This window comes from Cavia porcellus, unplaced genomic scaffold (genome assembly GCF_034190915.1).
Source record: "Cavia porcellus strain 051 isolate PalLab524CR breed Dunkin Hartley unplaced genomic scaffold, mCavPor4.1 scaffold_16, whole genome shotgun sequence".
In the NCBI taxonomy this organism is placed as follows: domain Eukaryota; kingdom Metazoa; phylum Chordata; class Mammalia; order Rodentia; family Caviidae; genus Cavia; species Cavia porcellus.
Genome location: NW_026947499.1, coordinates 23156107 through 23178031, shown reverse-complemented (window position 1 = coordinate 23178031; position 21925 = coordinate 23156107). Strand labels below are relative to the sequence as shown.

At 40.6% G+C, this 21925-nt stretch overlaps 1 protein-coding gene and 1 pseudogene across 2 annotated transcripts in view; both read left to right on the top strand.

The window, feature by feature from the left end:
• Positions 1-21804, top strand: part of Rnf185 (ring finger protein 185) — a 39288-nt gene extending 17484 nt beyond the window's left edge. Inside the window, exons 2-7 of one of the 2 annotated variants that reach the window (XM_003478302.5) lie at positions 4278-4501; positions 7225-7243; positions 10325-10437; positions 11955-12009; positions 17381-17498; positions 19417-21804. In XM_003478302.5, the coding sequence (XP_003478350.1) occupies positions 4326-4501; positions 7225-7243; positions 10325-10437; positions 11955-12009; positions 17381-17498; positions 19417-19514 (579 nt within the window). In that variant the 5' untranslated portion in view covers positions 4278-4325 and the 3' untranslated portion in view covers positions 19515-21804. Of the gene's footprint in view, positions 1-4277; positions 4502-7224; positions 7244-10324; positions 10438-11954; positions 12010-17380; positions 17499-19416 lie in introns of those variants that run through there. The other variant, XM_013142120.2, reaches the window with a different exon arrangement.
• Positions 14496-14574, top strand: LOC111754053 (U4 spliceosomal RNA; annotated as a pseudogene).
• Positions 21805-21925: the final 121 nt, after the last annotated feature.

Sequence of the window (21925 nt, the reverse complement as noted above, 5' to 3'; positions counted from 1 at the left end):
GTAACCTTATTTCTTTTTTGGAAGTTTTGTTTTGTTTTGTTTTGTTTTTTGTTTTGTTTTGTTTTGTTTTGTTTTTGTGACAAGGTCTCACTATGTAGCCCAGGCTGACCTTCAATAACTACCATAGCCTCCTGAGTTCTGGGACCACAGGCTTGTGCTACCATACACAGCATGGAACTTGTTTCTTAAGTGGTCATTTGTGTCTCAGATGGACTAAGTGCTGTCTAGTCTAAGATCTCAGCAGACTTGTCTCCCACCCCAGTTTATCTAACCTTTTTGCAATCCCTGTGGACTGGAGACAAGTGTTACACATTCAGAAGGATAGGCCCTGAAGTTACTGTCTCTGTCAAACACTGTGTTTTGCTGGTATTATTGCTGTTTATTTTTGGTAGAGTTCACCCTATTCTAGAACTATGTTTCTGAAACTGCTCATCAGAAAATCATTCAGGGTAGAGGGAGGAACACATTAACAAAATACAGATTTCAGAACTCAGGAGACCAAGGTAGGAGCGTTACTTGAACCCAAAACTCAAGACCAATTTGGGCAGTATAGATACCTCCACACACACACACATGGCAGGGGACAGAACACAGAACTAGCCACATCATGGTTGCTATGTGATCATGTCAAAGTCTATAGACTGCTTTTAGTAGGACAGCAGCTCAGGCACGCTAAGGGTCTGTTTTCCTCTTTCCCTTGTCCAGTTCCTGATCCAGTCAGGACCCTCTTTTCTGGGTCCTGTCCTAGCACTACAGGGCCCATGAGGCTGTTGCCACATTGTTCCACAGATGTCTATAGATGGTGTCCAGTGGAGCCTACTCATCTCTGCCGTGTCACTCTCATGTGGTTAAGTTCCTGTGCATGTAGTTAGAGAAGAGGTAAATAGAAGATGCTTCAAGGATGTTTGTATGGCTCTAGAGCCCAGGATATGTTGCGCAGAAGGTTTATTAGCCACTGTTCTGGCAGTTGACCAAGACAATCATGCATGCCTGTATCATTGATTCAGCAAATATTAGAGTGCCAACTAGAATGACGTTCTAGAGCCCAGGGAAGGGACCACATAGTCAGTCTAACAAGAATTAGAATGAGAGTAATATGATGTAAGTTTGGACATACAATCCTGTCTCTGTCACACCTTGCAAACAGTGAGCTGACATGTGATTATGTCCTGACCATTCCTCCTTGACACCTGCCTTGACCCCAGTTTGTTGCTTATGTTTGTGTGCGGGAGTATGGACTGCCCAGGCTTGTTGAATCCCAAGAGTAGAGAGGATGGTAACCAAGGTCAGTGGTTTATATGTGAGACTCTTTAGCACCAGCAGCCCCTCCTGCTGTGGGAGCTGTGTTATCTCAAAGCCCTGTAGGAGGCATGATACCCTCACTTTTTAGATTAAAAAAGAAATTAAAGCCAGCAAGGAATATACCAGGCCACATGGCCAAGCAGTAATGGAGTCAGGATTTGAACAGTGCAGGCAACTTTTTTTTTTTTTTTTTTGGTACTAGGAATTGAACTCAGGACCTTGCACTTGCCAGGCAGGCACTGTGCCATATCCCTGGGCCCCGTCCCCCAGCTAATTTTTTTTTTTTTTTTTTAAAGATAGGCTCACTGTATAGTCCAGGCTAGCCTTAAACTACTATGTAGTGTTGAATTCATAATTCTACTACCTCAGCCTCTCGAGTACTATAGTTATTAGGCCTTCACCACACACCTAAATCAAGGAAATTTTTTAAATGTACTTTACTCTTGTCAGATTTCAAAAGATTATATCTATATCTATATTTATAAATAATCTATATCTATCTCTAGTACTTTTTTGTTTTAGGGGTCTTCCTAAATTGCCATGGCTGGACTTTTGTGGTCCTCCTCCCACATCCCAGATTACTGGGATTACGGCATGTATCACCACACTCAGCTAAATATAATTCTTTTTTGTTGTCAACTAGATTGATTTTATTTTCTCAACAGTTTATCATATATCATCTGCTACAAAAACAAAATGCAGTTTTTGTCAGAGATTTCATAGATGTCATTCTATAATTGACTTATTTGAATCTGATTCTAGCAAAATCCACACTCTGCAAGTGATTACTATATCTTATATTTTAGCCTTTAACTCTGAGCCCTACCAGTGTTATTTATTTATTGGCGAACTTGAATTATTTATTCCTGTAGTTGGAGCTGGCTGATTATATCCTCTGGAATTAATATATGTATCCTTATTTTCTGTAAATCTGTAATTTCTGTAGGTTAATTAGAGTCTTTGTTTCAAGTCAAAAATGCTTCATTGATGATGCTATGCATTTCCCATTGAATCAGGTCAAGAGGTTATTGTTAAAATTGATTGGCGAGCTTGACTTTATGATAGTCTTTTCCTCATCTTTTACATAGTGAATAATTTCAAAAGATAAAGTAGACACCAATTCTAGGGGTACAGCTCAGCAGTAGAGTGCTTGCCTAGCATGTATGAGGCTCTAAATTCAGTCCCCCAACACCGTAAGTGGTTGGGGAGGATGCATGTGGGTCAAGTACTTAGGATTCTTCCGCCGGCATGTCTAGAAAAACAAGTTTACTTAGGTAAAGAGAGCTGATATATATGGAAAAAGGAGGGAGCTCTTGATCAGGGAGGTCTTAAAGCTGAGGCTACCAAGGCACTAGTTCTGTCAGCAGCCACATGCCCTTCTGGGACATCACGTAAAATGATGTAACCAAGTGAAAACGTGGCGGTGAGTTGGCTCTTCTCCCTGCTGGAGTCTCTGAGCTGCTATCTTAGTGAGAGTTTCTCATGAGCCCAGAGCGCTGAGTCTGCTCTGTGAAGACTCAGTGGAGACTTCTTGGTCTGAGAAAACTGCAGCATATTTGATCTTTACCTCTTTGAACTTTGAAAGCTGAAATCGAGGTGGTCTTCTGGTGCTCCAGTGGTGAGTCCTACGTTTATGGAGAAGCTGCTTGTTTTGGAGACAGAGGATGAGATGAATTGGAGTGGCCCAGTTATAAATGCTAGAAGGCAGTGGCCTGGGGCCACCATATAGTCCAAAATCTGTTTTTATATGTGAAAAAAATAAGGCCAGCAGAGCATACCTGACTTCTTCTAGCAAGTGGAACCTTGGGGAAGACCAGCACTAAGACTCCAGCTCTCTGACTATGGTAGCAAGTCAGTACTTTTCTACTTGGAATTTCTGAGATGAGGATGGCCAGATCAGCCAGCCTCCCAACAGATTCTTAATACACAAGACTTGTGGGTATCCCTTTGTGCTGGTCTTGTCCTTGTTATACTCCCAGCTGGTTCTTTGACTTGGAAGTGTTAGTCAACAGTGGTTCATTTCAGCAGGGCATGCTAGTTGGTACACACCTATAATGCCAACATTATGGCAGGCTGAGGCAAAAAGATCACAAGTTTGAGCCCAGACTAGGCAACTTAAAATTTTAGTTCAGAGCTTAAGATGTAGTTCAGAGTTCAAAGGCTTTGGCGGCCAGCTTGGTTTGCAGTAGTAAGTGGTTTAAATACAAACGGGGTATCATGAGTCCCAGTCTCAGTTCCATGGTAGCCAAAGTAACTCAGGCTATAGTTCACTGAAGAGATAGGAACCAGATCAGTATTGCCCAGAGCATAGCGTGAGTGTACCATGTAACTTGGTGTAAGGATAAGTAACTTTTTCTTCATTGCATTTATACCTGTCTTTACTTATAAATAATACTTGTTTTTCATTTACAGCAGTGATGTAACTTTCTTTTAATGTAATAAGAATAAAATGTTGATAAATTCAGACAAGATAGGTGATATGCCAGCATGGCAAAAGGAAGAATAAAAACGATTGCAATGTGGAAAACCATTATCTGGACCCTCCTAACTTTTTACAGTTATAGGAATATCTTTAAATTGTGAAATATATCAATCACAAACGAGCAGATTTTCCTGTCTTGGCCAATTTAGAGGCTGTCCAACATTAGAGGACAGCCTGAAAGTTCAATTTAATTGAGCATGCATTTATCATCTTGGTTGGGTATCACAGAATAAAGATAATGACAGCTTCCATGAAGCACCATCTGGAAGCTGTTCAGGATTCTTGCAGCTTATTTGCAGAATATATTCTGGGCCACATTCATGACAAGTTCATGGGTACCACCAACAGCTGTTGTTCTCAGCATCCCTCTGGAAAGTCTGCTCAGTAATTTAGTCACCATCACTTTTGTTACTGAGAGAAGATGGGAGTATTTGCATGAAAGCCAGGGGAAGTGGCCACAGAAGTGGACAATCGAGGGCTTTCTGCCTTTCAGGATTTTCCTGGAGAGACTCTTCACTCAGAGATTTGCTGATAGCCAAGGATGGCAAGCAAGGGGCCCTCAGCCTCTGCATCCCCTGAGAACTCCAGTGCAGGGGGACCCAGTGGGAGCAGCAATGGCAGTGGTGAGAGCGGAAGCCAAGACAGCACCTTCGAGTGCAACATATGCCTGGATACAGCCAAGGACGCCGTCATCAGCCTGTGTGGCCACCTCTTCTGGTCAGTATCCCTGCTGCCATCTCAGAGGTCTTGCTGCAAAGTTTGGAAAGCCCATGGCCCTGTGCAGTTTAAGAATAGAAGACTTCTCACTCTCTTTGGGTCCTAATATACTTAGGCCAAAGGGGCAGAAGACCTAGGTACCCTGCTGCTGCTAAGCTGGGTGACCTTGAGCAAATACTGTCCTCACACTGGGTTGCTTCTCCCCATTTCTCCAGTAGTAATACCACTTAGTGATACTAATACCTGCCACATGATGTGCTGAACCTAGAAGTAGGGACAGTATAGCATAATGGTTGTGCCAATGACTTGTAGAACCATATTTCCTCCCCACAAATCTTGACTCTGCCACTTTCCTGTTAATTGACCTTGGACAAGGTGCTTATACACACTCTGTCTCATTTTATTGGGCTATCTGTGAGTAATAAATGTTCCAAAATATATAAAAGGCTTAGAACAGTACGTAACAAGCAGCAAATATTATGTGTTAGCTGACCATAATCATCACTATTTTGTGTGCATCAAAATGAAGGGTCAGGATCTTTGTCCATTTCAGACTTGATGGCTATAGAAGCTCCTGTCAGCTCTGAGAATCTGGGAGAATGTTGAGTTTTGCTTCTTGTCTCCTGAGATTTTTGGGCTGAACCTTGAAAAAAGGAAGAGGAACCTTGAAAGTAGATGGGTATGAATGGCAAATAAGACAAAAAGTCCATGCCATCCCAAGGCTGGCAATTTCCAAGAACAGTCATGTGCCCTTTTGGTATTCTCTGAGGCCATGAAGCTAGTGTATACCTCTTAAGCCCCCTGCACAGGAGGCTAGACATATTAGAAAAAAACAACCAGTTGTAAAGGGTTGGACCAGATTATCAAACCTGATTTGACTGAGAGAACATAGAGCTAATGAATATTTTTTATAGGAAAGTAGTAAAAAATGAGAATCATTTAAGCAATATTTAGAGAAGTTTAACTTGGCATTAGTATAAAAGATAAAGTTATTGGTAATTAATAGAATTGTGCAGAGATGTTATTGTTGTTCTCAGATGGCCTGCCCTAATCTTTGTGAAACTGTTGTTGTCAGCTGTATCAAATTGTAAATACTTCAGAATACCATAAAATCAAGTTAAGGAGTGACAGAATTAAGAATTAAGAGGCAGCTGGGGATATAATTCAGTGGCCCAGTGCCACTGTCTGGCAAGCACAAGGTCATGAGTTCAATCCCTGGTACCAGATAAAAAGAGAGGGGGTGCTGGGGATTTAGCTCAATGGTGTAAGCGCCTGCCTGGCCAGCATGAGATTGTGAGTTCAGTCCCCAATACCAAAAAAAAAAAAAAAAAAAAAAAAAAAAAGAAGCAAAGAACCATTGAAAAGAACATGGGTTTCAAAATGATACAGTTGTTTCCAGAGTAGGTGGTCTGTCTTTGGGCAAATCTGTTAGCTTCTCTGCACAGTACTTTATTTTCCTCATCTATAAAATGAAGATAATTGTACCCTCTAGTAGGTTAATGTGACCATCCAGTGACATTAGTAAATGAAAAGGTGTTCAGCCACATCCTACCACACAGTAGGTGCTTAATAAATGGAAGGAATCCTAAACTTTCCTCTGAGGGTCATTCATTCTCTTCTACTTCTCACTGAGAGAACCTTTGTGAAAAGCTACCAAAAAGAATCTGCCATGATTTGCATGACACTCCACTCTGGTTAGAATGGCACTGAAAAGTTAAAATTGGAGTCAGATATGAGGCATATGTTTTGTCCAGAAAAATTTTATATCTGGTTTATGAAACTGAATTGGTTTAGGAATTGGGAAAGGAGCTATCCGGAGTCCATGGTTTACTCAGGTAGTGAATACATATAATATGTGAGGGACCAAAACCATATCTGCATTTTCGAATGCCCTAGTGAATAGCAGGTGTGCAGTATGCCTATTTGAATGAATTAAGTAATAAGAAGAGTTATTAAAAATCTTGAATCTTTTCCTTCAATTCTGTAAATGCCAGTTTTTTTTTTTCCATGTGGTGCTGGCTGTTGAAAGGACTGTAAATTAGAATTCTGAGACTGTTTTTAGTTCTGGTACATGTTTCTGAGCTTTGATTTCCTCCTTTGAAAAATGAGACATTGAACAGCAGCTCTCTAAGCTGTGGGTCGCTCTGTCAGGTACCTTCCCCATCCTTACCATTCCTCAGTGATATTGTTAGAGTAGGCCTGAACTTTTTAACATACTTCCTGCTAGCAGAACTATAAGGCAGAGGACAGCCTGAAGACTGTCCAACTGGATCTGAGCTACCTGGGAGTCCATACTTCCTTCGTGAGCCTGAGGTAGCTATGAACCCACTAAAATTGGGAAATAAAATAGCAAGCCTCTAACTTGCTTTCATGCACTGAATTAGAATGCCTGTGAATTTTTCTACAGAAGATACTTAGCTTTTGGATTTTTTCAGAGGCTGTAACTGCTGAAGGCTATCTGGATGATCTGGACCTTAGGGGCTTGCACGTGTAGTAGGATACCAGAGGTGGAGACTGGGGTCTTATCTCCACTGTCTTACTTGCCTGTGATGTCTAATTTCTGATCCCAGTAATCCCTCAGTGGGAATGTAATGCCCTGATTTTCCCTAGTTTTTCCATTCTGGTACTTCCACCATATTGATCAAGTGTTTCTGCTAATGAAAGCCTTTTTTTTTCCTTTTCCCTTTCTCTTCGATAACTGGTTCCCCGGGGGACTCTGGCAGTTGGCCGTGTTTACATCAGGTAAGATGCATTCCATTTTACTGTGTCTTTCATCAGCTATGGTTGCACAAGACAGCTCTGGTCTCAGGAGACTGCTGTCAGAAACTGTAATCTCCCCTGTTTCTGGACTCATTTGCTTGCTTATTGCTCCCCCACCCTTTTTATACACCTGTCTACTAGTAGGCATGTAATGAAATAAGAGGTCATTGTAGTACCCAGGATTGTCCTCACTCTGCTCTCAGTGGCCACTGTGGCCTTAGCAGGCCACCACTTCAGTAGTCTCAGTTCTTCATTTTAAGTTAGGTTAGATTTGATAAAACATTACATCCTCTTTATTTTTGAGAAATATCTTCCCTCCTATCAACAGTCCTCCTATTTTTAAAGGTTTTGAAAATGATGATGGGATAAACATTTTTCGTGACAGCTTTTGTGAGGAAGGAAAGTCTGTTTTCTTGGGTTTAGATTATTATAAAAGCCAGTTACATTCACCAAGACCTAAACACCAGTGAAATGAGACAGAACTGGGCCTGGCAGTCACAGTTATGTATAAGTTATCACTGCCACTTGGTTACTTCCATAGTTGCGTGCAGTAGAGTACCACACTTACAGGTGGCCATACCCAAAAGTGGCGTAGGACAAGTTTCCAGATATGTTAAGCCTCAGAATCTGGATGGGAGAAAGAAGGGGGAGATAGGGCTGAGCAGTCTTGACTCCTAGTAGAACCTGATAGAACGTGTTGCTTGTGAACTTATTAGGAAAAGCATATAATGTAGGTTTTGGAGATAGCAACAGTCTTATAAAGAAAGTAGATAATAATTAAATGGTGTTGTCACTGTATTCCTGGAACCCTATCCTATAGTCACAATCATGTAATAAATCTCACATCATTGAGTCTAAAGGTGTAATTTATGTTACAAAATAAATATTGAAGGGTTGGGGATATAGCCCAGTGATACAGTATATGAAAACCCTGAGTTTTCTCCCTAGCATCAAAAATAAAATAAAAGTTGAGAAAAAATACATATGAATTTATCTACAATCTATAAAGATAATATAGGTTTTATCATTTTTTAGCATGTTTTATCATTTTTGTTTGTTTTTTGAGACAGAGTATTGCTTTATAGCCAGCCTCTAACTTGCAATGATTCTCCTGTCTTAGCCTCTGGGATATTTGTTTTTCAAAAAATTAACACAAGCTAAGTGTGGTGGTACATACCTTTTAATCCCAACACTTGAGAGGCTGGTGCAGGGAATCTCAAATTCGAGGCCAACCTGGGATACATAGCAAATCTAAGCCCAACCTGGACAATGTAGGAGAGTGATAACAAATTTATGGCACACATGCTGCAGGCAGGCTGTTTGTGTCAGTGAGAGCTCTAAAAAGTTCACCATCTCTGACATAGAGTGATCCTATCTCAAAAAAAAAACAAAGAAGTAAAGCAAAATACTTTTAATGTATCCAGTGAAAAGGTCTGGGAACCCAAAACAGGATTTTAGTGTTTTTGATATTGAAAGAAATAGTTGAATGCAAAAAGCATTGAGAGTGGGGCTGGGGATTTAGCTCAGTGGCATAAACGCCTGCCTTGTAAGCCTGTGGTCATGAGTTCGATCCCTGGTACTGGTTAAAAAAAAAAAAGAAACTTCAAAAATCAATGAGAGTTTATAAGCAACTGTAATCAAATTTATATGATTTTTAAAATTTTTCCCTTTTTTTTTGTTTTGTCTGTTGTCATTTGTTTTTTGAGATAGGCTGTGTAATTCAGACTAGCTTTGAACTTCCTGCGTAGTACAGGCTGGCATGTAATGATCCTCCTTCCTCTGCCTCCCAACCACTGGGATTACAGGCATGTACCACCACCCCAACTAAAAGTTCTTCTTACAATTTTTTTTTTTTGTCTTTTTTCTTTTTATTGGTACAGGGGATCGAACTCATGACTACCTGCTTGCAAGGAAGGCACTTATGCCACTGAGCTAAATCCCCAGCCCCTAAAAGTTCTTCTTTAACACACAGTATATCACCAAAAGATGATTAACTTATGCCAAAGTGCTGACTTCTGGGATACACAGTTGTTGAGGAAATGGTATAAAAATCTGAAATCATAGAAAAATAGTACTTACATGTGGATATACTATAGTCAATCCTTTGGGGAAGGTAGAGGGTTGTTTGTTTTTGTGGTACTGGGGATTGAACCTCATCTCTTTTGGACTAAGTTATATCTTTGTCTTTCTCTCTGTCTCTGTCTGTCTCTCCCTCTCTCCCTCTCTCCTTCTCTCCCTCCCTCCCTCTTCCTCTCCTCCCTCTTCCTCTCCCTCTCCCTGTTCCTCTTTCTCCCTCTCTTTTATCCCTGTGTCTTTTAATTTTTTATTTTGAGATAATACCTAAATTACCCAAACTGGCCTTAATTAAATTTGCCATCATCCTGCCTCAGCCTCCCAGAGAATTGGGATTAAAGTCATGTATCACTATGCCTTGTAAAGGCAGAAATTTAGTTTGTCACACTAATAATCAATAGTCTAACCTAAGATTAGACCCTTTGGCAGCCTCATGCTTACAGTTCCTTCCTGCTGTATGGCTGGTGATCCCTAATGAAAAACAAAACTTGAAGAATCCTGTTTTAAGAGCCAGGCATGGTGGTACACACCTGTAACTTTAGCATTCCAGAGGCTGAGGCAGGAAAATTTCTGAGAGTTCCCTCAAGGCCTGCTTGAATTACAGAGTGAGACTCTGTTTTAAAAAAAAGTCAATTTAAGTATATTAGTATTAGGCTGGGGATGTGGCTCAGGGGTAGAGCTCTTGCCTTGCATGCGCAAGGCTCTAGGTTCAGTCCCCATTACCACACACAAAAAAGCCAAACCCAGAAATTTCTATCCAGTGGTACAAGAAAATAAAAACAAATAATAGTATTAAAGACAATTTTTATTTCACCACTAGTAAATATTTATTAACTGCTAGGAGCAGGAATTAGAGTTAAGTTTTTTGAAGTGTTCCCTGTTTGTGCTGTTATTTCCCAGTCGGAAGTCGAATATTCTCCTGCTGCCTCTAACTGACCATTACTCTGATGGATTCTTGACCATTTCTGTATTTTTCTTTCCCGCTTATAGTGGTTGGAGACCAGACCTAACAGACAAGTGTGTCCAGTTTGCAAAGCTGGCATCAGCAGAGACAAGGTGATCCCACTGTATGGCAGAGGAAGCACTGGGCAGCAGGACCCCAGGTGAGGACTTGGGATGCATGTCATACCCACTTCTCCCCTTGGATATAAGTTTACTTCCTTTCATCACTCCCTGATACCACTCTACCTGGTACTTGATTACTCAATTCTGAGGCAGTCTTAATCCAGCTGGGAGTCAGCTGGGAAGGGTCAGGTAATGAGAGAGTCCCAAGTTGCCACCTGCTGGGCTAAAACAGAGTGCCCACTGTATGTCATCTTTCAGTAGATAGGCTGTGTGCTGATTCTGGGAATCTAGCGGTACACAAGACATTAAAATCACAAGTGTGAAAAGTGCTATGAAAGAGTACTTTTTACAGCCTGTAGAGCAGGCTGTATAGCAGGAGAGTCTACAAGAAGTGAGGCTGCTGCAACAGTGATATATTAAGTATGGGTGAACAAGGAGACTAGGTGGCTTTGTGGAGTTTGGAATTTCTAGAAATGAAGATGTTGGTAGCATCTAGCATTTTATAGGTCTATATACTAAGAACTGTTCATAGTCTGGCAACTTCAACTTCTCCAAAAATATCTCTTCCCTTCTCCCTCCTCAACCCAGCAAGCCCGTACCTGAGATAGAGTGGACTTTTATGGTGGGCATGGTGGCACATGCCTATAATCCCAGCACTCAGGAGATGGAGACAGGAGTATCCACTGTGCATTCAAGGCCAGCCTGGGCTCCATAGTGAGTTCAAAGCCAGCCTGAACTATGTAGTGAGACCCTGTCTCAAAAAAAAGGACTTTCATTAAATGGATTTGCCTTTTTATCTTCATCAGCTTTTGTATTTAGTCTCTGTTCTATCTCTTCTACCCTCCGTAGTCCCACTGAAACCATCATTTACTGCCTATCTCCTCTTAATTTAAATCCATCTTTTATGAGCAGCCCTAAAGACACATTTTGTTAATCATTAGCATTCACATTTTGTTAATCATTTTCCACACTGCCTTGTGAATGTTCATATGTCCCATTGTCACCAGTCTTACTACTGGTAACATCCTGCCTAGTGTCAGATATGTAATAAACCATCAGCCTACCATTTGTGAGATGAGTGATCAGAAGAGATAAGACTCAGAGATAAAAAGAATAGCTTGAGATACTTGCCCAAGAATAATGAAAGATAAAGCTAAAACTAGTAGAGATAGATCAAAGAGACACCCAGAATTTCAACTCCTTCAGCTGGTAGTCCATCCTCTGTTTCAGTTTAGGTTTGAGATTTCTGATCTCCATAAGCCCAATATCATATAGGCACAGGGAAAGCATTCTGGACCATTATTTCTGTAAGAGGTAGACTGTAATGCAACCTAAAGAATATCTCTCATAACAAGCTGATTTTCACCCTGGTTCTCTATAGAGTGAGGGAAAGCAATCACAGGTAGAATGAAGAGTTAGTATTTTTTAGTTAATTCAGTGTAAGTTTATATACTAGGCAAGAAAGAGTACCCTGACTCTATCAATAAAAAATACCCAATTTTCATTTGAGCAACTTGACATTTTGCAATGGACTAACTACACCATTTCTTTTCAGAGAGAAGACCCCTCCTCGTCCTCAAGGCCAAAGACCAGAGCCGGAAAATAGAGGGGTGAGAAACATTCTAAGAGAAACTTCTAGAAACGAGTCTATGGCTTTAGAAGCTTCCCTATTAATCCTATCATTTTTGTCCTTTTTTTTTTTTTAAATCAGTGTACCAATAAAGGTACATTTTAGGTATATAGTGATAACATTCATCATAGGGATTCTGTATCCATTTTTCTCCTTGATTATAGAAATAAAGAAATACTTGCAAATTACAGAAAGGAAAAAGTGGCAGAATAGAATCATTTATTCCCACACTGTTCAGAAATTACCACTGGGAGCATTTTTATTTATTTTCTGTTCCATTTTTCTATTTTTTCTTTTTTCTTTCTTTTCTTACTTTACAAAATAAAAAGAATTGTTTGGTTCATGCCTATTTTTTTATGTCTTACATACCTACTGATTTTACTGTCTTATTTATTGACATATATTTACATATTTTTCTTCAATGTGTGCCTCCTATTTTATAACTTAAAATTTCACTTATTCTCCAAGTAGTAAGCATCATCTATAGACTGAACATTTTGGTAGTGATGAGTTATCAGTGAACAAAGTAAAAATTCTTGCTTTTTGGAGTTTATACTGGCAAGTGAATAATTTCAATATAGTTTGAGACTTAATTAAAGATCTGCTGTCAGTAATGTTTTAATGACTAATGTTCAGGTGTATGAATTTAGCATAATTTCCTTATGTGTAATGTCCTTAGACATGTAGCTGTTTGGGGTTTTTTTGTTTGTTTGTTTTTTTCTATGCAGTTCAAGCTGGCTTTAAATCCACAGAGGTCCTCAGGATGCTGGGATTATAGGCATGCACTACCATACCCACCTTTTGTACTGTTTTGTTTTTTGAGACACCCTTGCTATGTATTTCAGGCTGGCCTTGAATTCAGGTGATCATTTTGCTTCAGCCTTCTAAGAATGCAGATGATAGGCAGGAGAGTTTTGTATTTTAAAAATACTTTGATGAATTTAAAAGTTTTGAGCAGATACAATTGTTGGCTCAAAATGTGCATTTTTAAATCGCACATTAATCTTTTTTTTGGTCTTTTTGAAACAGGGTCTCACTGTGTAGTTCAGGCTGGCCTTGAGCTCACTTTGTAGCCTAGGCTGGTCTTGAACTCACAACTATCCTCCTGCCTCAGCCTCCCGAGTGCTGGGATTACAGGCATGAGCCACCACGCCCAGCTACACACATTAATGTTTAAAAACCAATTTTTTAGTTGAGTGTGGTAACACATGCCTAAAATCCGAATGCTTGGGAAGGTGAGGCAGAAGGATTATAAATGAGAGGCCAGCCTGGACTACCATAGCAAGACACTGTCTCAAAACAAATAAAACAGTGCTTAGCCTGTCATAGTGATGAACAGCATTCTGGGAGCCTTAGGGGCATTAGTCACCCAACCTGGGTGACTTGGTCACCTATCTGAAAATTTAAAAAAAAATAAAAAATAAAAGGCCTGGGATGTAGCTCAATATGGTTTAATTCACAATATCACATATATATGCCTATAATCCCAGCACTCAGGAGGCAGAGGCAGGAGGGTTACCATGAGTTCAAGGCCAGCCGTCTCAAAAAGACCGCCCCCCCCCAAAAAAAAAACCTCACACACACATACAAAAGTAAATTCAAGACAAGCCAGAGCTACATAGCAATACCTTGACTCAAAGGGAAAAAAAAAACAGCAGTTTTTGGTTAAAATATTGAAGACATTTACTCAAACTGCTGGAATCCCAGAACAAAATATATTTTTTTTTAGACTGGGTCTCGCTTTGTAATTCAGGTTGGCCTTGTTCTCACTTCATAGCCCAAGCTGATCTAAAGATCTCCCAGCCTTTGCCTTCCAAGTGCTGGGATTACAGGCATGCGCCACCATGCCTGACTCAAAGTATATTCTTATTTCTCTATGTTCATTTCATCTACACGTTGTATATTTGTTTTTACAGTGTGGGTGATGGGTTTATTTTGTTTTGGTGGTACCAAAGTTTGAAAGCAAGGCTTTGTACTGAATTATATCCCCAGCCTCCCTTTTTTTTTTTTTTTTTTTTTTTTTTTGTACTGGGGATGGAACTCGTAACCTCGCGCTTGCCAGTCAGGCAGATACTTATGACACAGAGCTAAATCCCTGGCCCCTTTAGTTTCTATCTCAACACAAGGTCTTGCTAAATTTTATAATAAATTGTCCAGGTTGGGCTTGAACTTGTGATCATCTTGCCTCAACTTCCTAAAGTACAGTATAGGCTGTGTATTATAGGCTGTGTATCCATGTTTTTACATGGCCATCACCCTCCTATTTGCTACTTTCAAATTTAATTTTGACAAAGTTTTCTGTGATGTTCTGAAGTGTCATTATTTTTAAAGGCTGCCACTTATTCCATTGAAATTAGATGTATTATAATTTAGATTTTCCTTATTGAAGTTTTTTTTTTTTTTTTGAAACAGAATCACACTATTGAAGTTCATGCTGGTCTTAAACTCACTATATAGTCCAAGTTGAGCTTTGTACAGAGGCAGTATCATAGCCAATGAGGTTTATCTGAGGCACAATTATTGCTAGTTGAAACTATATAGTCCAGGCTAACCTTGAACTCAAATCTGTCCTCCTGCCTCAGCCTCCTGATTTCTGGGATTACGGGTGTGACCCATCATGCCCATATGAAGGATTTTTAGTTACCTTCACATTTTGCTTTTTAAATAATGCTATAGTGACAATCTTTGCACTTTTTTTCTTATTTATTGTACTTACTTAGAATTCCCAGCAATAAGATTATTAATTCAAGGATCTTGATAGAAATTGAGGGCCTCTTCTCCAAATTGCCCTTAATAATATTAGCATTGAACACTTATGAAATGATTATTATGTATAAATAACTTTTAAGAGCCTTAATGCATGATCTTATTTAAGTCTCATATCAACTCATTTAACAGAAAAGGAAACAACCCCAGATAGGTGAATTTGTACCAGTTCCATAGACAGTGCTGAAATCTAGTATTGAAGTCTCTGCTCTTGACCAACAGGCAACAATCCTTAAATTTATCAAGTGCTGGTTTTGCTTGGAGCACTAATAATTAGCATAACTCAGTGGCCCCAGGAAGCCAAAAACCCTGGTCTTAATGACTGTGGCACACAGCTCTAGTTTTCATGAGCACCTGCAGCCACCTGTGATGCTTTTTACATACTTTTCTCTACAAACCTACCAAATGGGAGGACTTGTACAATTATATTGATATTGCTACAAAGAAAGCAGGAAGTATCAGTCCTTAGGATGCAATCAAATGAAACTCTGGTTCCTGATGAAACAAGTACATCTTCCCCAGAAAGGAAGCTTCAGTCCCAAGAGCCATCAGACTCAACCATGTTAGATCTGAGTAGGAGTCATTTCTGTACTGAGGACATGGAAACTGTTTTTCTTCACTGTAGGTTTCCTTTCTTACTAAATCATCTACTAAATTTTATAAGTGGTGTGCCCAGAAGGAAGTTTGCAGCCACGTGATAGGCTGCTCAGTATGGGGCAGAGAGTGGGCACATATAAAAGTTTCACAAATGTCAGCTTTCTGTGGAGAACAGCTGGCTCAGTATTTTCTCTTGTTTTTATTATTTTTGTTATTTGCTCTAAAAATCTCAGTAGGAATGCAGAGGAAGAGAAACAAATTTGTAAGATATGCATAGCAGTAAAGGAACATGGAGCCAGATGTGATAACACATGCCTGTAATTCTAGTACTCTCAAGGCTGAGGGAGAAATATTGTAAGTTCAAGGCCAGTCTGAGCAACAAAATGAGACTTGTCTCAAAAACCAAAAAGAGTGCGGGTTTCCAGGTCAGATTGACCTGATTATTTATTTTTCAGTAGTACTAGGGATAGAAGACCCAGGGCCTTCACACTAAGCTACATCCCTATCCCTTTTTAATTTTTTTTCCCTGAGACAGAATCGTGCTAAATAGCTAAGTTGCCCAGTCTGACCTCAAACTTGCAGTCCTGCCTCAACTTCCCAGAGTACTGAAATTATAGGCATGTGCCATTGCTTATTTGCCCTAGTTTTGGATTGCACTTGTTCTTACTGATTCTTTTTATGTGAAAAATGATGTGATGAAACGTGCAAGAAAAAAACAGGATGAGCTAGTGTGGTGATGCTTGCCTAGCACTCAAGAGGCGGAGGCAGAAGGATTGTAGTGAGTGCAAGGCCAGACTGAACTGTACAGTAAAACCCTGTCTCAAAAAAAAAAAAAAAATTTTTTTTTTTAAATTCTGTGTAACCACAGTGAAGATAGTTCAAAACTGTTTATCCATATCTTGTTCACGTACCTATGTATTGTCATGGAGTTGGATTTTTTTGTTGATTTTAGTTTACGCTTTCATTATTTGTTTTGGTTTTTTAGAATTTTGTTGCTGTTGTTTGATTGATTATTCAGTTGGTTGTGGTTTTTTAGGACAGGGTCCTGGTGTGTGGTCAGACTGGCCTCAAATTTGCACCAATCTTTGTACAAGGAGCCTCAATAGTGGGATTATAGCTGTGTGCCACCACACCTGGCTGCAGCTGTCACAGATTTACGACGAGGGTATTCAGATAGTTTTGTCTGGTAACTTAATCACAACAGCTTTATTGTTTTGTTAGATTAAACCAGCATAATGGTCTTTGGAGAGCACGTTAATCAAGTTTATGATCATGACTTCCATTGATGGTTAGTTAGAGTTCTACCTTTTTTGCTGTTGTGGATGATATATAATTTATTTTGATGGCTGCCTTATAATTGGGTATGGGAGTCATTGCTAGTTGTATGTTATAAAGCTAGTTGTCTGTTATCAAGGAAATTTTACTGGCTAATATGAGAATAAAACCTTACATCTTAAAACCCTGACTTTTGCTATTTCACTGTTGGTCCAAGGTGGTCCTTTTTTCCCTCTATTCACAGCTCCATTGTGTGGAGCTAAGGCTAGAAGGGCACATCAGAGTTCCTCTGCTATGTGGGGAGGAAAACCTGCCCACTAGACCTTGGAAACAGTGGGAGACGATAGAAAGGAGAGATGAGTACCATGTGCAATATGACATGTAAGATGTATCATGTTAAATTGGGTATAGTGACACCTGTAATCTTAGATACTTAGAGGCCTGAAACAGAGGGTTCACAAATTGGAGTCCAACATGGGCTACTTAGGAAGACTGTGTTTTATTTTTTGGTACCAGGAATTGAACTCATGACCAGGCAGGTGCTTATGTCACTGAGCTAAATTCTTCACTGAGGACTGTTTTTTAAAAAGAATTTGTGGTATAGCTCAGTGGTAGAGTGCATACATTCAGAAAGTGCTGAATTTGACAGGGGTGGGGAAAACTTGCTTATTTTTCTTCTTATTTTCATTTTCCTCTTATTTACATTCACACAGGGATTTCAAGGATTTGGATTTGGAGATGGTGGCTTCCAGATGTCTTTTGGAATTGGAGCGTTTCCCTTTGGCATATTTGCCACAGCATTTAACATAAATGATGGGCGGCCTCCTCCAGGTAAGCCCTATTTCCTTGAGAAATCAGGAAGATACTTGAATAATCCCGCTTGAAAACTCCTTGAATTCAGTAGTATATAAGTTATAGATAATTGTTACTACATGGATAATCAACTTTTTAAAATGTCTGTTTGTGTTTTTTTGAGACAAAGCCTTGCTATTCAGTCCAGGCTAGCCTTAAATTCCTGCTTTGGCTTCGTGAGTGTAAGGATTACAGACATGTGCCATCACACCTGGACAAAATGTCTTAAACTCTTCTCAGATTATTGGTACTCCTGCTGATAATAACTGAGCACTTACAAAGTCTTAGGCACATGCTGAATGTTTTCCATTCCTTACTGAAGAACTCATCACAGCCACCTTGTGGACACATGTGCATTACACTCTTGTTTTACAGATTAGAAAATGCTTCATAACTTATCAGAAACATGTTCCATATCTGTTTAGAAAAACCTAGTTCTGTGCATGTGCACTGCCTCCCAGTTTGACCATTTTGTGATAGGGAGAGATGAGATGACCCACAAAGAGTCAGGGCCTCTCCATTCTCTGGTATCTGTTGAGCTTCGTTTACAACATGGGCTGATGCCAAGCCTCAGCCACTTGGGAACCATGCTTATGTCTGCCACCTGCAGCTACATTTCTCTCCAGCTGCTTGAAAGTGACAGTTACATTCAGGGCAACAAAATATGCGCCCTGAACTCTTGCACACTCACACCTGTGCCAAGGTCTGTATTACAGAGCCTAGGGAGATGCCCTAGTCAGTTGAACTCTGCTTGCATTCATTGGAGCCTCATGTGCCCTAGTCTTGATGCAGGTTACAGAAGTGACCAGTCTGGTTTGAAGCTTATGCTTTAGAGATGGTAACCTGCTCAGAAGTCATCTCACTTTTCCTGTGTCTCATCTGGGTCCTTGACATGTTATAGGGCAACCATTAAGTCTTAATTGAGTGCCTTCCTATGTGAATTCATCAAAGACCCAGCAGGGACTGTAGGATAGCAGCAAGAGCTACTGGGAGCACCCTCTCTCACATAATCCACCTGAAAAATTTCTTCTCTGTTCAGTTGTTGTTTTCTCAGAGGGGAATGCTAAAGGCAGGATGCACTCCACCCTAAAGGAAGGGCAGATTCCTGCAGAAGTAGTAGGAACCTCTTTGGTAGCTCGCTTCCTTCTAGCCTGGTTCAAGGCTAACCCTGGATTTCCCATTTAGTCCCACAGCCAGGCTAGACTCTAGATCTTTCTTTTATTCTTCCTGTAACAATCACTGCTTCCTGTATGTGTATTCTCTTACCCTCTTTCCCTCAAACTCAGGCAAGGAGCTATAAGTGGTAGCTTTTCTCATGCAAAGACTAGTGGAGACTTTGTTCTACCTCTTCCCTGCTGTAAGATGTCTGGGCCCTCATTTTCTCTTGACAAAGCAAGGAATGGGGCCCTCTGGGGACAGTGTATGGAAAGACACTGCCTCAGGAACCTAAGTACCTCAGCAGATCACACGATACTACTGCATAATCAAACTTGGAATAATATCTTCCAGTTAATAATGTATACAAAATAGCACAGAGACATACCAATAACATTAGCTTTGCTTTTACTGTTTCCTACTAATCAGCTGATCTGTGCAAATGCCAGCCAAGCCTTTTCAGATACATTTGAGACCTTTTCCTTGTTGTTACATTATTTCAAGTATTTTGTTTTGCCTTCTATTATTTGGGTTTTGAAAATCTTTAGTGTAGGGGCTGGGGATTTAGCTCAGCAGCATAAGCGCCTGCCTTGCAAGTAGGCAGTCGTGAGTTCGATCCCTGGTACCGATAAAAATGAAAAAGACAAAAAAAAAAAAAATCTTCAGTGTACAATTTAGAAATGAAGACTGATACTTTTGATAGCTGCAGCCTTTTGACATTTTCTCCTACTTGTCTCTCTAGCTGTCCCTGGGACACCCCAGTATGCAGATGAGCAGTTCCTGTCACGCCTCTTCCTGTTTGTGGCCCTCCTGATCATGTTCTGGCTCCTGATTGCCTAATGCTGGCCTTCTGTCTACATCTACAACTGGGTCTCTGGACTGGTGATACACAACCCTCAAGCCTCATATTTGGCTTCTTGGCTAATTCTGACTATAGGAGTCAGTGAGGTCAATAACACTTCAAGGAGTCGATCTTCTCTATCAGAGCTTTGGAACTCAACAACCAGTTGCCGAGGAGCCCCAAGTATCGCCACTACTGTAAACACCCTTCTGTAACCTCAGGCTGTGCTGTTGAGCTTGCTGTCATAGATGACAGCATGCAGTCCTGTTCAGCCAATTCTGTAGGTCCTGACTACACAGATGAAGAGATGGAAGAAATTTTACCTGAGTTTCTTATCACAAAAAATGAACCAAATGGTATTTATGGAAACGTACTTTCATCTCTTTAAATACCCCTTGGTAACTGGCCTCTGAAGCCTATGGAGCTCCTCATACAGAGAGGTTACCATCCCAGAACCTCTGTCCTCACTGTCACATTGTTCCACATATTTTTGTTTTGCCTCCTGTTTGAGTTTTGGCAAGCTTTTTAGTGTAGAGGATTCTATTGTAAAGAATTGAAGTGCTTCTCTGTCCTCTTTGCTTCTCTTCCTCCTCCTCTTCTTCCTCCTCTTAGCAAAGATCCAAAATATTGCTGTTCCAGGAAGATCATAATTATAGCCGCTGAAGCCACTTTGTGAATTTACCAGAGACTCAAAGATCATTTATTAGCTCTAGGCCTTGCTCAGTGTTTTTGGCCCCAGGTAGCAGCATAAATGATCTCCTGGTTTCCTGGTGTAGATTATCCTTGGTAAGGTGTATGACTATCCACATGTTTCCTGTTACCTTTCCCCTCAAAACTGTGTTCATCTGCCCTCTCTATCGGGGCAACTGGCATACACTACTGAAGCTGGGACCTCCTGCTCTGCACTAGGAAAGACCTGGAGTTGGACCCTCAATGGGATTCAAAGCTCTGGTGCAGGAAGAACTGAACAAGTAGCCCTGTCCCCTATGCTGCAGAAACTTGAGTGCATCCTTGCCCAGAAGAAGTTGGAGATTTTGTCAGATCAGCCCAGCTGCATGTGGAAAACCACCATCCTCAGAAGCCAAGTTGTCCATTATGAAGAGGCAGTGAGAGGGAAGACTCACCTATGACCCTGCTTTTGACTTTGATAGAGTTCTCCAAAAACTCCTGTATGTGTGCTAAAACTTGAGAAAGTATGTGACACCTGAGCAGGCAACCCCTGATATTTTGTAAAGCCAGGGCACAGGCCTGGGAGACTTCAGTACAATGACTCAATGTGGTCTTCCTGCTCCTTAAAATTAAGAAAAGTTATTCTTCCAAGCCCTTGATTTCTTTTTCAATTTTGTAAGCTTCATCCTGATTATCAGAGTGTAGTGCCAGGCAGATAAACAGTGTACCTGATGGAACAGTTCGTGCTTGGCCCAACAGGCTTAATCCTAGAAGTCCGGTTTTTTCCTGAAAACCTCCATGATGAGAAGAGATGGACTTCTGCTGGAGACCTCTTGCTCACTTTGCCAGTCCACACTGTTCCTGGCTTACCCTTCAGCAATACACAACAAACAGCCCAGCTGTAAGGTTCCCACCTTTTTTAGTTTGTACCTGCTAATACCAGAGTTCAGTGTTTAAAAACTATATAAAGTATTGACTAGGTGTTGGTTTGCTGAATCCAGTTGGTAGGAATGAGCCGCCAGCGGTATAGTGTGCCTGATGGATTTTAAACATTCTTGGGCACCCCCTAACAATGCTCTTTTCAATCAGCTTCTGGACCCAAAGTCACAGGGCCCCCAGGATTATCTCTGCTGTGATGTTACTTCTAGTAACATCAACTAGTGGAGGGAGAGTTAACGTTAGCCATTTGAGCCCAGGAAAAAGATTAAGGAAGAGATGTGAGTAAAAAGACAAATCATTTGGAATATTTAATGAAATGGAGTCCAAGATAGCTCCACCAGCAAAAGCATCCCGGGAACTTGTTAACAAAGCCAGATTGGCCATATTCCCTGGTTGTGTATTTGGTAGATCCCCATTCAACTTCTGGCGGGCTCTGGCCCAGCCCTAATGAAGTCCCCTTACCCCTGCCCTTCTGCAGGCTCCTTATTTCTCTGCCAAGGCTGCTTATCTTTCTTTCGTGTTTCCTCCACCTCCACCTTCCTGCTGCCCTTGTGGACTAGGACCAGGTCCTGACCACAGTCAGAAAATGGCAATATGTGCAGCAGCACACCTTGACCAGTCACTGATTTTCACTGTTGTGAAAGTGTTTTGATTTAGAATTAAATAAATGGTTTTACATTACTGTGAGTTTGGAGTTCATGTCTATATCATGGGAGTGAACAGATTGGGAGTGGTCACACTGGTCTGGCCCCTGGGAAGCACCTGTGTGGTAATGTTCTTGGTAACTGAGCATGAATGTCTT